Source organism: Ceratotherium simum, chromosome 26 (assembly GCF_057802395.1).
Source record: "Ceratotherium simum simum isolate JZ-2026a chromosome 26, ASM5780239v1, whole genome shotgun sequence".
In the NCBI taxonomy this organism is placed as follows: Eukaryota; Metazoa; Chordata; class Mammalia; order Perissodactyla; family Rhinocerotidae; genus Ceratotherium; species Ceratotherium simum.
In genome coordinates, this window is record NC_141925.1 from 1,686,313 (window position 1) to 1,700,193 (window position 13,881).

At 60.9% G+C, this 13,881-nt stretch overlaps 1 protein-coding gene across 13 annotated transcripts in view; it reads left to right on the plus strand.

Moving 5' to 3' along the window:
* The window catches only part of MAPK8IP3 (mitogen-activated protein kinase 8 interacting protein 3), a 53,626-nt gene that overhangs the window by 38,079 nt on the left and 1,666 nt on the right, over positions 1–13,881 (plus strand). For 6 of the 13 annotated variants that reach the window (XM_087449368.1, XM_087449373.1, XM_087449369.1 and 3 more), the window contains 21 exons: positions 4,375–4,432; positions 4,699–4,851; positions 5,762–5,843; positions 7,305–7,435; positions 7,917–7,973; positions 8,072–8,242; positions 9,030–9,156; positions 9,411–9,506; positions 9,658–9,816; positions 10,425–10,593; positions 10,945–11,127; positions 11,218–11,407; positions 11,514–11,633; positions 11,712–11,792; positions 11,885–11,952; positions 12,066–12,214; positions 12,624–12,795; positions 12,876–12,989; positions 13,195–13,233; positions 13,434–13,613; positions 13,720–13,869. In XM_087449368.1, coding sequence (XP_087305494.1) covers positions 4,375–4,432; positions 4,699–4,851; positions 5,762–5,843; positions 7,305–7,435; positions 7,917–7,973; positions 8,072–8,242; positions 9,030–9,156; positions 9,411–9,506; positions 9,658–9,816; positions 10,425–10,593; positions 10,945–11,127; positions 11,218–11,407; positions 11,514–11,633; positions 11,712–11,792; positions 11,885–11,952; positions 12,066–12,214; positions 12,624–12,795; positions 12,876–12,989; positions 13,195–13,233; positions 13,434–13,613; positions 13,720–13,869 — 2,649 coding nt within the window. Of the gene's footprint in view, positions 1–1,984; positions 2,087–3,004; positions 3,023–4,374; positions 4,433–4,698; positions 4,852–5,761; positions 5,844–7,304; positions 7,436–7,916; positions 7,974–8,071; positions 8,243–9,029; positions 9,157–9,410; positions 9,507–9,657; positions 9,817–10,424; positions 10,594–10,944; positions 11,128–11,217; positions 11,408–11,513; positions 11,634–11,711; positions 11,793–11,884; positions 11,953–12,065; positions 12,215–12,623; positions 12,796–12,875; positions 12,990–13,194; positions 13,234–13,433; positions 13,614–13,719; positions 13,870–13,881 lie in introns of all 13 variants that reach the window. The other 7 variants (XM_014793580.2, XM_004438195.3, XM_014793584.2 and 4 more) reach the window with 5 other exon arrangements.

The window sequence follows — 13,881 nt, forward strand, 5'->3', positions numbered from 1 at the left end:
TAAGAGAAAATAGAGATAACTCTTTGTCCTAAAAAGATTGACGAAAATGAAGCGGCACATTGCACTCCACCAGTGGGAGGTGACTTGCGCAGCCAGTGGAGCACCACTGACGGTGTGGGGCAGCAGCTGGACTCTTACAGCAAGCAGGGCCACAAGTTCTTTTTCTCTCTTTCTTTTTTTTTTTTTTGAGGAAGATTGGCCCCGAGCTAACATCTGTTGCCAATCCTCCTCTTTTTGCTGAGGAAGATCAGCCCTGAGCTAACATCCGTGCCCATCCTCCTCTATTTCCTATATGGGATGCTGCCACAGCATGGCTTGATAAGCAGTGCATAGGTCCGCACCTGGGATCCGAACCCACGAACCCTGGGCTGCCAAAGCAGAGCACGCAAACCTAACCACTACGCCACCAGGCTGGCCCCACAAGTTCTTTTTTTTTTTTTTTTTTTTTAAAGATTTTATTTATTCAGCTTTTCCCCCCAAAGCCCCAGTAGATAGCTGTACGTCATAGGTTCACATCCTTCCAGTTGCTGTACGTGGGACTCGGCCTCGCGTTGGACGGAGAAGCGGTGCCTCGGGGCGCCCCCGGGATCCGAACCCGGGCCGCCAGCATCAGAGCGCGCGCACTTAACCGCCAAGCCACGGGGCCGGCCCTGGCCCCACAAGTTCTTAAACAGGGCCACACTGCGCACACATGAGGTTGTGCATTGTAGTATGCTGGGTGGTCACGCAAAACCATAAATGCCCTAAATATCTATTAAAGGAATGAATGCCATAGTAAATGATAGGACATTCCTATACAGAAATAGGACAAAGCATTCAGGATGATCGTGGATCTTTGATGTGGAAGGAGCCCCGTGATACAGTGTTAGGTAGAACAAAGCAAGTTGCCCAAGAGGATGGGTTGTGTGGTCATGATTTTGTTTCTTAAAAACTGATGTTTATCTAGAAAGAGTTCTGAGAAGAAGAATATCAAATGTGAACAGTGGCTGTCCTGGGAAGTAGAGAGGAGAGAGGGCACGTCCACTTTTGAGTTGGTGCACTTTTTTTGTTGTTTTTGAACTTTCAGAAGGTTTTATTTTGGGCCATGATATTATACACAGCGTCACTTACAACCAAGAAACTTTTTTTAAGATGAAAAAAGGCATGATGCAGTCTATAAAGAAGCTGAAATATAATGATATACACCTGAAATTTTTTAAAAATGCAGTAAGTTCACATAAAAAATGCATTCATACACATGGAATGGTGCACTTCTTAATATTTGAATTCCTACAACAAATTTGTGTATTTTGTTGTTTAAGTCAAGTGACTGTTTCTGCATGAAATGACCAAGTAGAACAGTACTGCCTCATCGAATCTTCAGCTGTGCGGCAGAGAGTGGTTTGGACCCACAAGAGGACAGCACGTGCCAGCCCCACAGGCCCTGCCCCCGCCTCTGCGTTCTGACTCAGTGTTTTCCTCCCCTGCACAGTAGGGCCCTTGCTCCCTTCTCGTCTTCCAGCCGCCCTTTCCCTGAGGTCATGCCCTTCCCATAAGACCTGGGCTGGCCAGGGGACCCTGCGAGGTCAGGTCCATGTCTGCGCCTCAGTCAGAGATCGCTCACTCTGGGGGCACCTTTGAGGCTGGACACCCCTAGCACCCCACAAATAACCACACACACGCACACTCATCTTTCCAGGCCTTAACCATCAGGTCTGCAGAGGGGAGGGCTGGGCCTCCTGATGGGTGGGTGATGGGAACAAAGGGTGAGCAGGCTTTAGATTCCTGGCAGAACTGAGCAAGAATGCGAAGTGCCCACACGGCTGTGGAACGTGGCACTCTGGGCCCTGGGGGGACTAAGGGCCATTCTGCTCTGGCCTCCCTTTTTCTTCAGGGTGTCTGCCCCCAGGGGGATTTTTCATCCACAGGCCTGAGGATGTCTGCTGTATTCTTCATGCTTTTCAACGTGGAAATGGCTGATCATTGTTGCTTTTTCTTTAATGAGAATTTCTTTATTTTGTTGGTTCCAGTCATCAATTGACCTTTGTCACTTCCTTTCCCCTGTCTCTCTGTGCTTCACTGGACACGGCCCCAGGGGAGTTCTCAGGTGTGTATGTCCTGTCTGTCTGTTTGTGGCCCCTGCTACCCCATGGCAGAGTCCAGGCCAAGTGGGGTGGCACCTTGGGACACTCCCTGCTGCTGTCAGTCCCTGCTGGCTGTGCAGCCGTCCCCTCCCAGCTCCATCCCGGCACTAAGGCACACGTGCTTTCGCTCACCAGCCTCCTGCTGCTCAGAATCTTATGTGGTTTGCTCCACTAGCCCCTGACGGCGACCTTGACACCTGAGGGAGAACTGCTGTGCCCTTGACTCTGTCTTCTCGAAGGCTGAGGATCCCCCAGGGCCATTTCTTAAGGTTCTACGGAGCCGTTAGAAGCATAGGACAGTTAACTGGACAAGGACTGCAGGCCCACTTCTGTGGGATCTCCCCCTGTCGAGTACACCCCAGAAGTCAGGGGTCCTGTGAGGCTGCCACCAAGCACAGCTCAGGCGTCCTCTCCCCACGTGGCAGATGGACCCAGCTCTTGCTTTCTTGCTTTGCAGCAGGAGGCTCTGAGGCCCCCACCCATCTGAGGGTGGCCTCCCCAGTGTGCTGAGGCATACGAGTCCCTGGGCTCAGCTTCCCTCATTTGCAGAGACTTCTTCCATCCTTGACGCCCACCACTCCCAACCGAGGATTGGGCAGGTGTCAGCTGCCTCGCCCTGACCCCCCACCTCCCCTCCCAGGTGCTCGTGGCCTGGCGCTCTTCTGTGCAATTCCAAGGATAAACTTTCCAGAAGGAGTAGCTGGCTTGTCCCGTCTCCCGCCTGCTCCTGCGCCCACCCCTAACCCAGCGAGACGTAGCCCTAAAGTGCCCCCCGCCTGCTGTTCACAGGGCTTAATGCGCTTCTTTTCTCTCCCCCCTCTCTCCTGCTCCTTGCTCCCGCCCTGGTGCCCGTCTCCCGTGGGACTGGGACGGCTCCATAGTGCGCGATGATTTTTTTGGTAAGGCCGAGGCCCTGTCTCAGTCTCTGTTCCCGTTTCTGGCTCCCTCTGTCTACCTGACACCTTCTCATGCTTCATGAGCTGTTTGCTTTGTTCTGCATGGTGGGGTCAACAGGGGCCCCAGGCTCTCTGAGTTCCTAGCTTTCAGGGTGGGGGTAGGGGCCTCCAGTAGGCGTGGTGAGCTGGCACCCGACTCCCCAGCTGCCTCCCTCAGAGCAGACCTTTGACGGGCTGCAGAGGGACAGCCCCAGCGTCTCTGAGCCCCCATAAGCTCGGGGCAGGCCCAGCCCCTGGGTGCGCCCCCTGAGCCTGTCTGGGCTGAGCCCGGTGCCTGCTGCATCCAGTCTGAGAGGGAGGCAGGCCCCGTGTGCGGCCAGGTGGTGAGAACGGAGACAGCAGGCAGAACCCTAAGCTGCACATACTATGTGCACGTGTATCTTGTCTCATGATGGTTAAACCGTGGAGGGAAGTGAATAGGAGGAGCAGACCTTGGGTTTTCGGGGCTGTCCTAAAGGATTAGATTCAATACTTTTGGGGGTTTTGTGACATGCCTGCAGAGAGCTGAGTCGGTGGGGTCCTCTTTGGGGCCTGGTTGCAGAGGAGCCGGCCCCAGGGAGTGCTGTCCTCCTCACTTCCACTCCTTCCTCTGCCTCCTGCTGACCCCACCACCTCGGGCCAGGTCCCAGCAGTCCTGCTTCTAGCCCCGGTGGAGGGCCGTGCCGGCTGTGGGGCCATTCCATCTCCTTGGCCAGGGGCTCTCTGCATCCTGTGCTGTCTTCTCTGTCCCCATCACCGCAGCTCCAGCCTTCATTCTCCTGGGGGCAGCTCTGAGAGGGGTCTGCTTTATGGTGGACCTGGAAACCACAAGGCTGGGGGAAGAGGGGTGAAGCTGCGGTGGAGGCAGAGATTGAGGTGGCTTCCTAGAGGCCGCCAGGGTCAGCTCAGGCTGGTACCATCCGGGCTTCATGTCGATAGAGAGCTGTGAGAACCCAGCCCTGAGGTCCAGAATATAAGCCCAGGGCTGCTGTGTCCATCAAGGCAGTGGAGACCTGCCCAGTGCCCTCCAGAGGCCACTCTGGGACCCCCTTGGGGCTCACACACAGCAAGTCCACCCTGACTGCATTGCTGAGTAGAGAGCCCACCTGAAGACCAGCAGAGGCCTCTCCCCAGGGTCTACGCGGCATCTCTTTGCAGCCTGTCCTGCAGATTGGGCCTCTGGTCCTTATCCCTGGCATCAGTCCTCCGAGGTGTGGGCCCACCCCCCAGGGATGTTTGTCATCTGAGGCAGGTGTGGTAGCATCACTGTCTGGCTTCACCGAGCACAGGTAATACCTCCATACCTTTTGTTTTAGGAATGGGCAAGGAAGTGGGGAATCTGCTGCTGGAGAACTCTCAGCTTCTAGAAACCAAGTAAGAACGCTCTTCTCCAGCTGGAATAGCCCTCCACCAGGGCCAGGGCCTCCCTGTTTAGCCTGTCAGCCCAGGCCCAAGGGTGGCCCCCGGGGAGGGCCTGGACCCACACAGCCCCGCTCGCCCCTCCTGGGGAGAGGATAGGGTGGTCCCCGCCTTTCACCACATCTGGAAGGATAAACCAGTGTAGGCAGACCCCTTTGAGACCCCATCACATGATGTACACATTGGCTCACGCAGAGTCACGTCTTTCTACCTTTTCAAAGAAACGCGCTGAACGTGGTGAAGAACGACCTCATCGCCAAGGTGGACCAGCTGTCTGGGGAGCAGGAGGTGCTGAAGGGGGACTTGGAAGCTGCCAGGCAGGCCAAACTCAGGCTGGAGAGCCGCGTCAAGGACCTGGAGGAGGAGTTGAGGAGGTGAGCGGAGACTGGGGGAGGGGCTCCCAGAGTGGCCGGGCCGCAGGTGCGGAGGGCGGGGCTCCCAGAGGGGCGGGGCCGCCGGTCCGGTGCGGAGGGCAGGGTCAGGCCCCGGGAAGGCCTCTCCTCTTCACGTTTCTCTGGCATCTGTTCTCAGGCTAGCTGCCCCACCGAGGTCATTCCTTCCCACGGTGGCTCACACTGGGTGCTCACTGCTCAGCCTCCCTCTCCTCTCTCAGTTCCATCTCATATTTGACTACCGAGACCCAGCTACTGTGTTGTCTGCTCACCCTACCCCTCTCGTCTCTGCCATCCTCGGAATCGAAAACGAGTCATGACGGTCCTGTCTTGGGTGTCCTTCCTGCTGCTCTCACACCATTATGTTCATTCAGGAGAAGAGAGGGGAGGATCGAGGGCCTCTGGCTCCCCTCTGCTCCCCAGCCCCTGATGGGCCAAGGTCCTGATGTGCAGCTGCGTTGGGACCCCTGGGTTCTCCGGCCCAGCACTTTGCAGTTCCCCATAGCCTTTCTTTTCCCGCCTGATCTCTCTCCGAGTGGTGCCTGTGGCTCCAGACGGGAAGGGGAGGTATGAGTGGAGGGCCCGAGGCAGGGGGCACTTGTGCGGCTTTGTGGGGGTGGGAGCCAGACCTGCCTCTGGGTTTGCCTGGAGCAGCTTGTTCTACCTTCGCATCAGGTCCTGTTGTTGGATGGAGTAGCCAGGACAGATGTCTGGGCTTCAGGGCACATGCGAGTAGGGGTGTGGGGCCACCCTCCCAAGGCCCTGGCAGGAATGCTCAGAGCCTAGAACCTGAGGGGAGAGCCCTGAGCCCAGCCAAGAGGCGGGACACAGCCTGTGGGCCGGCGCCCAGAGGGGCCCTCACTCCTGCCCCTCTTCTTTCCTCATCTTGCAGAGTGAAGTCAGAGGCCATCGTTGCCCGCCGTGAACCCAAAGAAGAGGTGGAGGATGTAAGCAGCTATCTCTGTACAGAATTGGTATATTCCACTATTAACATGCGGGGCTTGGGGGGTGGGCAGCACGGGGCGGGCTCCCTGGGAATGCACTCGTTGTGGGTCTCTGGGCCCTCCTCACCCCACCTGTGTGAGGGTCACACCCATATCACCCCTACCTTGACTTTGTGAAGTCAGAACCAGCCCCCTCTCAGCAGGAGGCTGCTTCTCAGCCCAGGTCCTAGTGGACGTGTTTTCACAGTTACAAGCAGGGTCTCCCTGCGTGTGCGGCCCAGCCTCTGCCCCACACACTCCAACTTGCAGAGCAAGGCTGGGAAACTGTCCGTCACTGCCGTCCCCCAGACGTCCCCCAGACAGAACAGCCTGAGTACCTGAGACACTGTGAGGCCCTCAAACCCTTCATCTGCCCCCACAGCCCCCTGAGGTGCATGGAACGATCTGAGGAAAGCCGTCTTCCCTCAGCTCCCTGGGGGTTCCTAACTGCTTGTTCCTAGGAGCGGCTGTGGGGGAGGCTTTGTATGGCCTTTGCCCTTCCCACCGCTGACCCCTTCTCCCTCCTCTCCAGAAGACAGGCCTGGGCCCAGCAACTAGGCCGCCTTCCCCAAGGAGAGGGCAGGCACAGGTCTGCCACCTGAGGTGAACTGTGGACACTGACGTCACCCCTCATTAGCTCCGTTATTTTGGTGGTCGTGTGACGCGCATGTTGGGTCACATAGCAGGCGCTTGGGAAACAGTAGCTGTTCCTTTTGCCCATCCTGTGCAGCCTTCATCTCCACATCACTCCACCCCACACCTAGAGGGAAACCCAGCTGCAGGTGAATTGTGGAGCTCCCCAGGGCCCCTCCCATGTGGCGCTTGGCATCCTCCTCTGGGGCCTGGGGCTCATGTGCACCTGTGAACTGTGCCGGGGGTGGGGCCCACCTTGGCACGCCCTCCCCTGCCTGGCAGCTCCCTGCTGGGCCTCCTGCGCTGGCCTGTGGCAGCCCGGGGCAGAGCTGCTCAGAGTAGACTTGGTCCTGCCACAGAACTTGCAAGCGGCAGACCCCAAGCAGATTCACCAAAACCTTCAGCGTCTAGCTCGGACGTAGCGACCCCAGGTCCTGCTCCCTGGACCTTCCCTAGAACCTCTCTTCTGCCGTTCTACCTTGTACCAGTCTCGCTGTTAACGTTGACTGCAGGCATTTGGGATTGCCAAGGTGTCCAGGGGCTTGTAGGAGAAGTCACCATGTTGCACCCCTCAAGTGTATCACGTGACCTTCTGGAGAGAAGGTGGCCCTGCAGGGGCAGGGCCCTCCGACATCTCCTGTCTCCTGCCCACATCCTCCCCACTGAGTGTGCCTGAGAATCTGTGGGAATTCCACATCTCATTCACCCACACCTGGAGGCTGGCCCCAGAGGAAGTGAGGTGTGACCTGGCCTCCAAGGGCGCCGCGTGACCTGCTGGCCAGCCCCACACTAGCTGAACAGCTGTGCCTCTCCCTGCAGGACAAGATCCCCATGGCGCAGCGCCGCCGCTTCACGCGGGTAGAGATGGCTCGCGTGCTCATGGAGCGCAACCAGTACAAGGAGCGGTTGATGGAGCTGCAGGAGGCCGTGCGGTGGACCGAAATGATCAGGTGTGTCCCCGAGGCTGCCCACAGGGTCCCAAAGATGCGCTCCCAGCTTGAGCTGTGGTCGTTATAAAAGGTCTTGGCGATGAAATTGAAGCTGGCCTCGATCCCACTTCCCTCCCTTCTGGGAGGATTGGAACCGTGCTGGGAGCCTGCGGGGGCCCAGGAGAGCTGGGCCTCTGGTGCGGCACTGGCCTGGCAAGGGGAGATGCCCACTGGGCTGGAGCGGGGCTGGGGCACACTGGGGCCTGTGTGGGGGGCCCCTCTGGGAAGTTCTGAGTGACCCTCCCAGGAGGCCCTCTTCTCTGAAGCTCTGTCCCCAGGGAAAGTCCCAGGCAAGGGAGGTGAGAAGGGGCCCAGCCTGAGTGGGGCGTGGTCAGACTGGGCAGTAGGCGGGGCCAGGCTGTCGTGGGCATGGTCAGACCAGCTGGCCAAGTCAGGCTGGGTAGTGGGCGAGCGGGGTCCTTCCCTTGCCCGTCCCCTATAGAGCATCCCGAGAGCACCCATCTGTCCAGGAGAAGAAGAAGTCCACCATCTGGCAGTTGTGAGTTGGGGCACCTGAGGGGTGTGGGCAGTGGCCACTTGGGGACACAGGGAGGGCTCCCCTCGGCCGTCCCTAACCTCTTGTGCCTCCACTGGTAGCTTCAGCCGCCTCTTCAGCTCCTCCTCCAGCCCCCCTCCTGCCAAGCGGTCCTACCCCTCAGTGAACATCCATTACAAGTCGCCCACCACGGCCGGCTTCAGCCAGCGCCGCAGCCATGCCATGTGCCAGATCTCTGCCGGCAGCCGGCCCCTGGAGTTCTTCCCCGAGGAGTGAGTGTCCCACGGCTTCCCTGGCCTGCACAGGGGGACATGTGTCCCAGGGCTGCTCCCCTCCAGGCTCTGCAGCAGGACCTTCCTCGTCACTGCTTTGGGGGCTGTGCTGGGGGATGGGGTCCATGGTGGGAGGGTTGCTGCCTGAGGCATCAGAAGTCATGATCTCTCCATGCCCACACTGTGTGGCCCTCCACCCCCTAGTGGGAACATTGGATGTCCCTCTGCAGAGGCCGCACTCCCCTGCAGTCTGTTTTCTTGGCCCCAGCTCTCAGTGATCCCGGCCCCTGCCCTTGAGGATCTCACTGGGCAGCTGTTTCAGGCTCACCCCAGGCTGGTCCCGCACTCCTCTGCTGCACAGGGACTCTCGGAGTTGACAGGAGGTTCTCCCGCGGGGTTGAATTTCTTTCTGGGGAATAAGTTTCTCTTTAGAATTTTGTTTTCCTTAGTTTTGAAACCAGGAATTTGGCTCCAGGGTAGAAACGAGGTCTTGTGTGCCTTGTGTCAGAAGCCCATGGAAGTTTCCCTGGAAGGGCCCCAGGGGAGGGGAGGCTGCCCTGAGGGTCCCTGCCAGCTGGCCCTCTGGCAGCAGCAGCAGAACAGGCACCTGGACAGAGTGGGTGCCGGATGTGGCCTCCACACCTAATACTGGGAGCCATCCTCCATCAGACGGCAGGAGCCACGCCTGGGTCCAGGAGGGGGAGCTCCGGGGCATCAGGCGTGCTCCCTGCGGGGCGGGACTGCGGGTCACTGCAGACAGAAGTCACCTGTTGTTCCTCCCGCCCAGCGACTGCACATCCTCTGCCCGGCGGGAGCAGAAGCGCGAGCAGTACCGCCAGGTGCGCGAGCACGTGCGCAACGACGACGGGCGGCTGCAGGCCTGCGGCTGGAGCCTGCCGGCCAAGTACAAGCAGGTGCTGCTGCCGCGGCCTGGCGGGCTGGGGGGCAGAGCATGGGGGGGCGGGGCGGGGCCAGCCTGGCCTGGCGCTGCACATGGGGGGCTGCTTGGGAAGCCCTGCAGCGCTGCCACGCCCCACCTGCAGAGCCCGGCTCCCATGCCCACGCCCGCAGCCCCAGCCTGATTCAAAGGAGTGGATAGCTGAACCACCCCACGCACTGGAGCCCCCCTAGGCCTCGTGCCCACAGCCACTCTGCCTTGTGGTTGCAGCTGAGTCCCAACGGGGGCCAGGAGGACACACGGATGAAGAACGTGCCTGTGCCCGTGTACTGCCGCCCTCTGGTGGAGAAGGACCCCACCATGAAGGTGAGCCCAGGGGAGGAGTCAGGGCTACAGAAAGGTGGCAAGGTGGGGAGAGCACCCCACCTAGAAGCTGAGTCCAGGCAGGTCTGGGGAGCGCAGGGAGGCCCTTGGTGGGCCAGCAGAGAGGAGTGGGCTCATGGCCCTGTCCTCTCAGCTGTGGTGTGCCGCGGGCGTCAACTTGAGTGGCTGGAAACCCAGTGATGACGACTCTGGGGAGGGAGTCAAGGCTGCGCCAGGCCGTGACCCTCTGACCTGCGACCGAGAAGTGGAAGGAGAGACCAAGAGCAACCACACGTCTCCCGAGAAGAAGAAGGTCAGAGTGGCAGACGGAGCTGGGGCCTGCCCTGTGCCCGAGTCTGGGTGGGGTGACAGACACAGGACAGCTGGGGACAGTGCCGAGAGACTGGGCTCATGTGGGGCTCCCTTGGCTTCCCCAGGGCAGGCCCGGGGCTGAGCTGCTGCCTGGTTCCGCTCCTCCCGCTGCCTCCGAGGGGCCGGGGCTCAGCAGGCAGGAGAGCCGGAGGGGCCGGGCCCCTCAGGTGCTTCTCTCTCTTCGCAAGGAGCACATTTCAGCAACTGCCGAGGAGCAGGGCTAGGGGCTGAGCACAGCAGGGTGGCAGAAAATGCTTCACACAGCCAGTCCAAGGCTTTGTTTTATGTCCCCGCTTGATTTGGGGGACAGTGACATAACTGCTTGCAGCTCCTGGTTTTCCTCTGTGGAAACGAGACCGCGTGTGCCAGCCATCCAGATACAAAGTGCAGTTCTGAGTTCTTGCCATTCTGACTGCCAGGAGGACAGTTGTGTCCCCCGAGGCTGTGGGCTGAGCTAGATTCTGAGAGACCCAGGGAGGCCCCAGACCTGGTGTTGCTGCTGGAGTGGCCTGTGCTTGGGCACCAGCCTCGGTGTCCTGTGCTCTGAAGCAGGCCAAGGAGCTCCCTGAGGCGGACGCCACCTCCAGCCGGGTGTGGATCCTCACCAGCACCCTGACCACCAGCAAAGTGGTGATCATCGATGCCAACCAGCCGGGCACTGTCGTGGACCAGTTTACCGTCTGCAACGCCCACGTCCTGTGCATCTCCAGCATCCCTGGTGAGTGCTGGCCCCACGCCACGAGCCGCCCAGGAGTGGCCTGTGCTCTCGGACGATGGCTAGGATGTAAGGAGGCCTGCAGGGCAGCACCTGCCTTCTGGTGACATGCTGTGGACACACGGGAGCCTGTGGGGCGTGTCCAGCTCACTGGCCATCTTGTCCTGCTTAGTCTTGTTAACTACACAGGAGAAGACCCCAGTGTGACATTCACCTGGTTAGAAGGAGATGGGGTGGCATCAGCAAGTCGCCCCTGCCTCCTCCCCCACACCTCCACCTAGGCTTGAGCTCTGGGGGAGGTCTACAGTGGGGGCTCCTCAGCATGGGGTGACAGAGCCGTGACTCCCCCTGCAGCGGCCAGCGACAGCGACTATCCTCCGGGAGAGATCTTCCTGGACAGTGACATGAACCCTGAGGACTCCAGTGCGGACGGCGTGCTGGCTGGCATCACCCTGGTGGGCTGTGCCACCCGCTGCAATGTGCCACGCAGCAACTGCTCCTCCCGAGGGGACACCCCAGTGCTGGACAAGGGCCAGGGTGAGTCTTGGGCCTGAGTCTGGGCAGCCACCTTCTCTCTGCCTCCTCGTGCCTCCCCTGCTCAGCCAAGCTCAGCCGTCCCTTCCACAGGGGAGGTGGCTGCTGTCGCCAATGGCAAGGTCAACCCATCTCAGTCCACGGAGGAGGCCACAGAGGCCACTGAGGTGCCAGACTCTGGGCCCAGTGAGGCAGACGCAGCTGCAGTGCGGCCCGGGCCCCTCACAGAGCACGTCTTCATGGACCCGGCCCCCGCGCCACCCCCTAGTGCCCAGCCTGGCAGGTGGGCTCTCTCAGGATGGGGCAGAGACGGAGAGGAGGGGAGACGGGCAGAGTTGGGTGGGGACAGGCTTCCACAGGCCGCCCTAAAGCCGCCATCCTTCCTGCAGTGAGAACGGGCCGGAGGCCGACGCAAGTGGGGTACAGCCAGAGCCGGAGCCCAGTGGAGCCCCCGCGGGGGCCAGCAGCAGTGCCGCACCCACCATGTGGCTGGGAGCCCAGAATGGCTGGTAGATGGGGCCCTAGGGGTGGGGCTGGGGGAGGTCCGCCAGGCGAGCCCCCTGCCCACTGCCGGCCTCCTCCTGCAGGCTCTACGTGCACTCTGCCGTGGCCAACTGGAAGAAATGTCTGCACTCCATCAAGCTGAAGGACTCGGTGCTGAGCCTGGTGTACGTGGTCCCCAGCCAGGGCCCGGCAGGTGTGGGCAGGGGGTGTCTAGGGCAGCTCAGCCTTCGCCTGGCTCACCACCTTCCCTTTCCAGGCACGTGAAAGGCCGAGTGCTGGTGGCTCTGGCAGACGGGACTCTGGCCATCTTCCATAGAGGCGAAGGTGAGGCCTGGTGGCACCAGGTGGGTGGGCAGCATCGGAGGGCATGGGCCGCCCCCAAGGCGAGCAGAGGTGGGCCCGGTCAGGCCTGAGCCGGTGTGGTGGGCTCTCTGCAGATGGCCAGTGGGACCTGAGCAACTATCACCTGATGGACCTGGGCCACCCCCACCACTCCATCCGCTGCATGGCCGTCGTGTATGACCGCGTGTGGTGCGGCTACAAGAACAAGGTGCACGTCATCCAGCCCAAGACCATGCAGATCGAGGCGAGTGCTGGCGGCGGGGCTCCGGGAAGGAAGGGGCTTCCAATAGACATCAGGGGCTTTGTGGGTCAAAGGAAACGCACTCAGGAAAGTGATTCATTGTCGAGGGTCACGGGCCAGCAGGGGGCAGCTGGGCTGTGAGCCAGTCTCTGTGGAGCCCACCTGCTGCCTCATCCTGAAACAGACCAGACCGACACCTGTGTGGGCCCCACACGCCACCTCTGGTCACCTGGCAGGCAAGGGTATGGGCCCGTGGCTGGGGCTCCTCCCAGGAACCTGACCCAGGAGCAAAGCTGGCACTAGAGGAGAGCTGCAGTGAGCTGTGTAGATGTCAGGGTGAAGCCTTGGCTGTGGCAGAGTCAGGCATCCCCCACTGTCCCACCCCTGTTGACGGGCTACCGTTACCCTGCAGAAGTCATTTGACGCCCACCCGAGGCGGGAGAGCCAGGTGCGGCAGCTGGCGTGGATTGGCGACGGGGTGTGGGTGTCCATCCGCTTGGACTCCACGCTGCGGCTCTACCACGCCCACACCCACCAGCACCTGCAGGACGTCGACATCGAGCCCTACGTCAGCAAGATGCTGGGTGAGGGCTGCGCCAGTAGACGGGGTGGGCGGGGTGGGCCCCACTCCGCCACGCTGACCCCGCATCCCCTTCCCCCCCAGGCACAGGCAAGCTGGGCTTCTCCTTCGTGCGCATCACGGCCCTGCTCATCGCGGGCAATCGCCTGTGGGTGGGCACCGGCAACGGGGTCGTCATCTCCATCCCGCTGACTGAGAGTGAGTGAGCCCTAGACATCTGCAGAGATGGTGATGGCTGCCACTAAAGGGCGAGTGTCAGGGTCCCAGGGTGGGCGGGCCTGTGCTCTGCCAGGCCACATTCAGGAGGACACCAGGCTGCCCTGGCGCAGCCGTCCTCAGCTCGCCCCTCCTGTGACGGCTTTCTGCCCTCTCTCTTCCATGCTCTGCTGCTCGCCTCCCTCAGCCGTGGTCCTGCACCGAGGCCAGCTTCTGGGGCTCCGAGGTGAGTCCAGAGCACCTGCCTCCTGCTCTCAGAAGGAAGCACCCCCCCCACCGCCATGCCCTGGGGGCTGAGGCTGCCTTGCTCCTCTGCAGGCCAGGGGCAGGACCAGGGGGTACTCTCCTGCCCTCTGCCCTCACCTGCTGGAAATGCGGTTCTCCCAGTCATGGCTTCAGCCCCTCTCGGCCTCTCTCTCTCTCCAGCTAACAAGACATCCCCCACGTCCGGGGAGGGGGCCCGCCCAGGGGGCGTCATCCATGTGTATGGCGACGACAGCAGTGACAAATCAGCCAGCAGCTTCATTCCCTACTGCTCCATGGCCCAGGCCCAACTCTGCTTCCACGGGCACCGCGACGCAGTCAAGTTCTTTGTCTCAGTGCCAGGTGAGGCCTGGGACCCATTGCCCGCAGGGTAGCAGCTGTGGCTCCCTTCAGGAGCCTTCGTGGGGGGCTCTGGCTGCCCCGCTGAGTTCCTGTGCCCCAATGACAGGGAACGTGTTGGCCACGCTCAATGGCAGCGTGCTCGACAGCCCGTCAGAGAGCCCCGAGCCGGCTGCCCCCTGCTCAGACGCCGAGGGCCAGAAGCTGAAGAACGTGCTGGTGCTGAGCGGCGGGGAGGGCTACATCGACTTCCGCATCGGTGAGGGGCGCC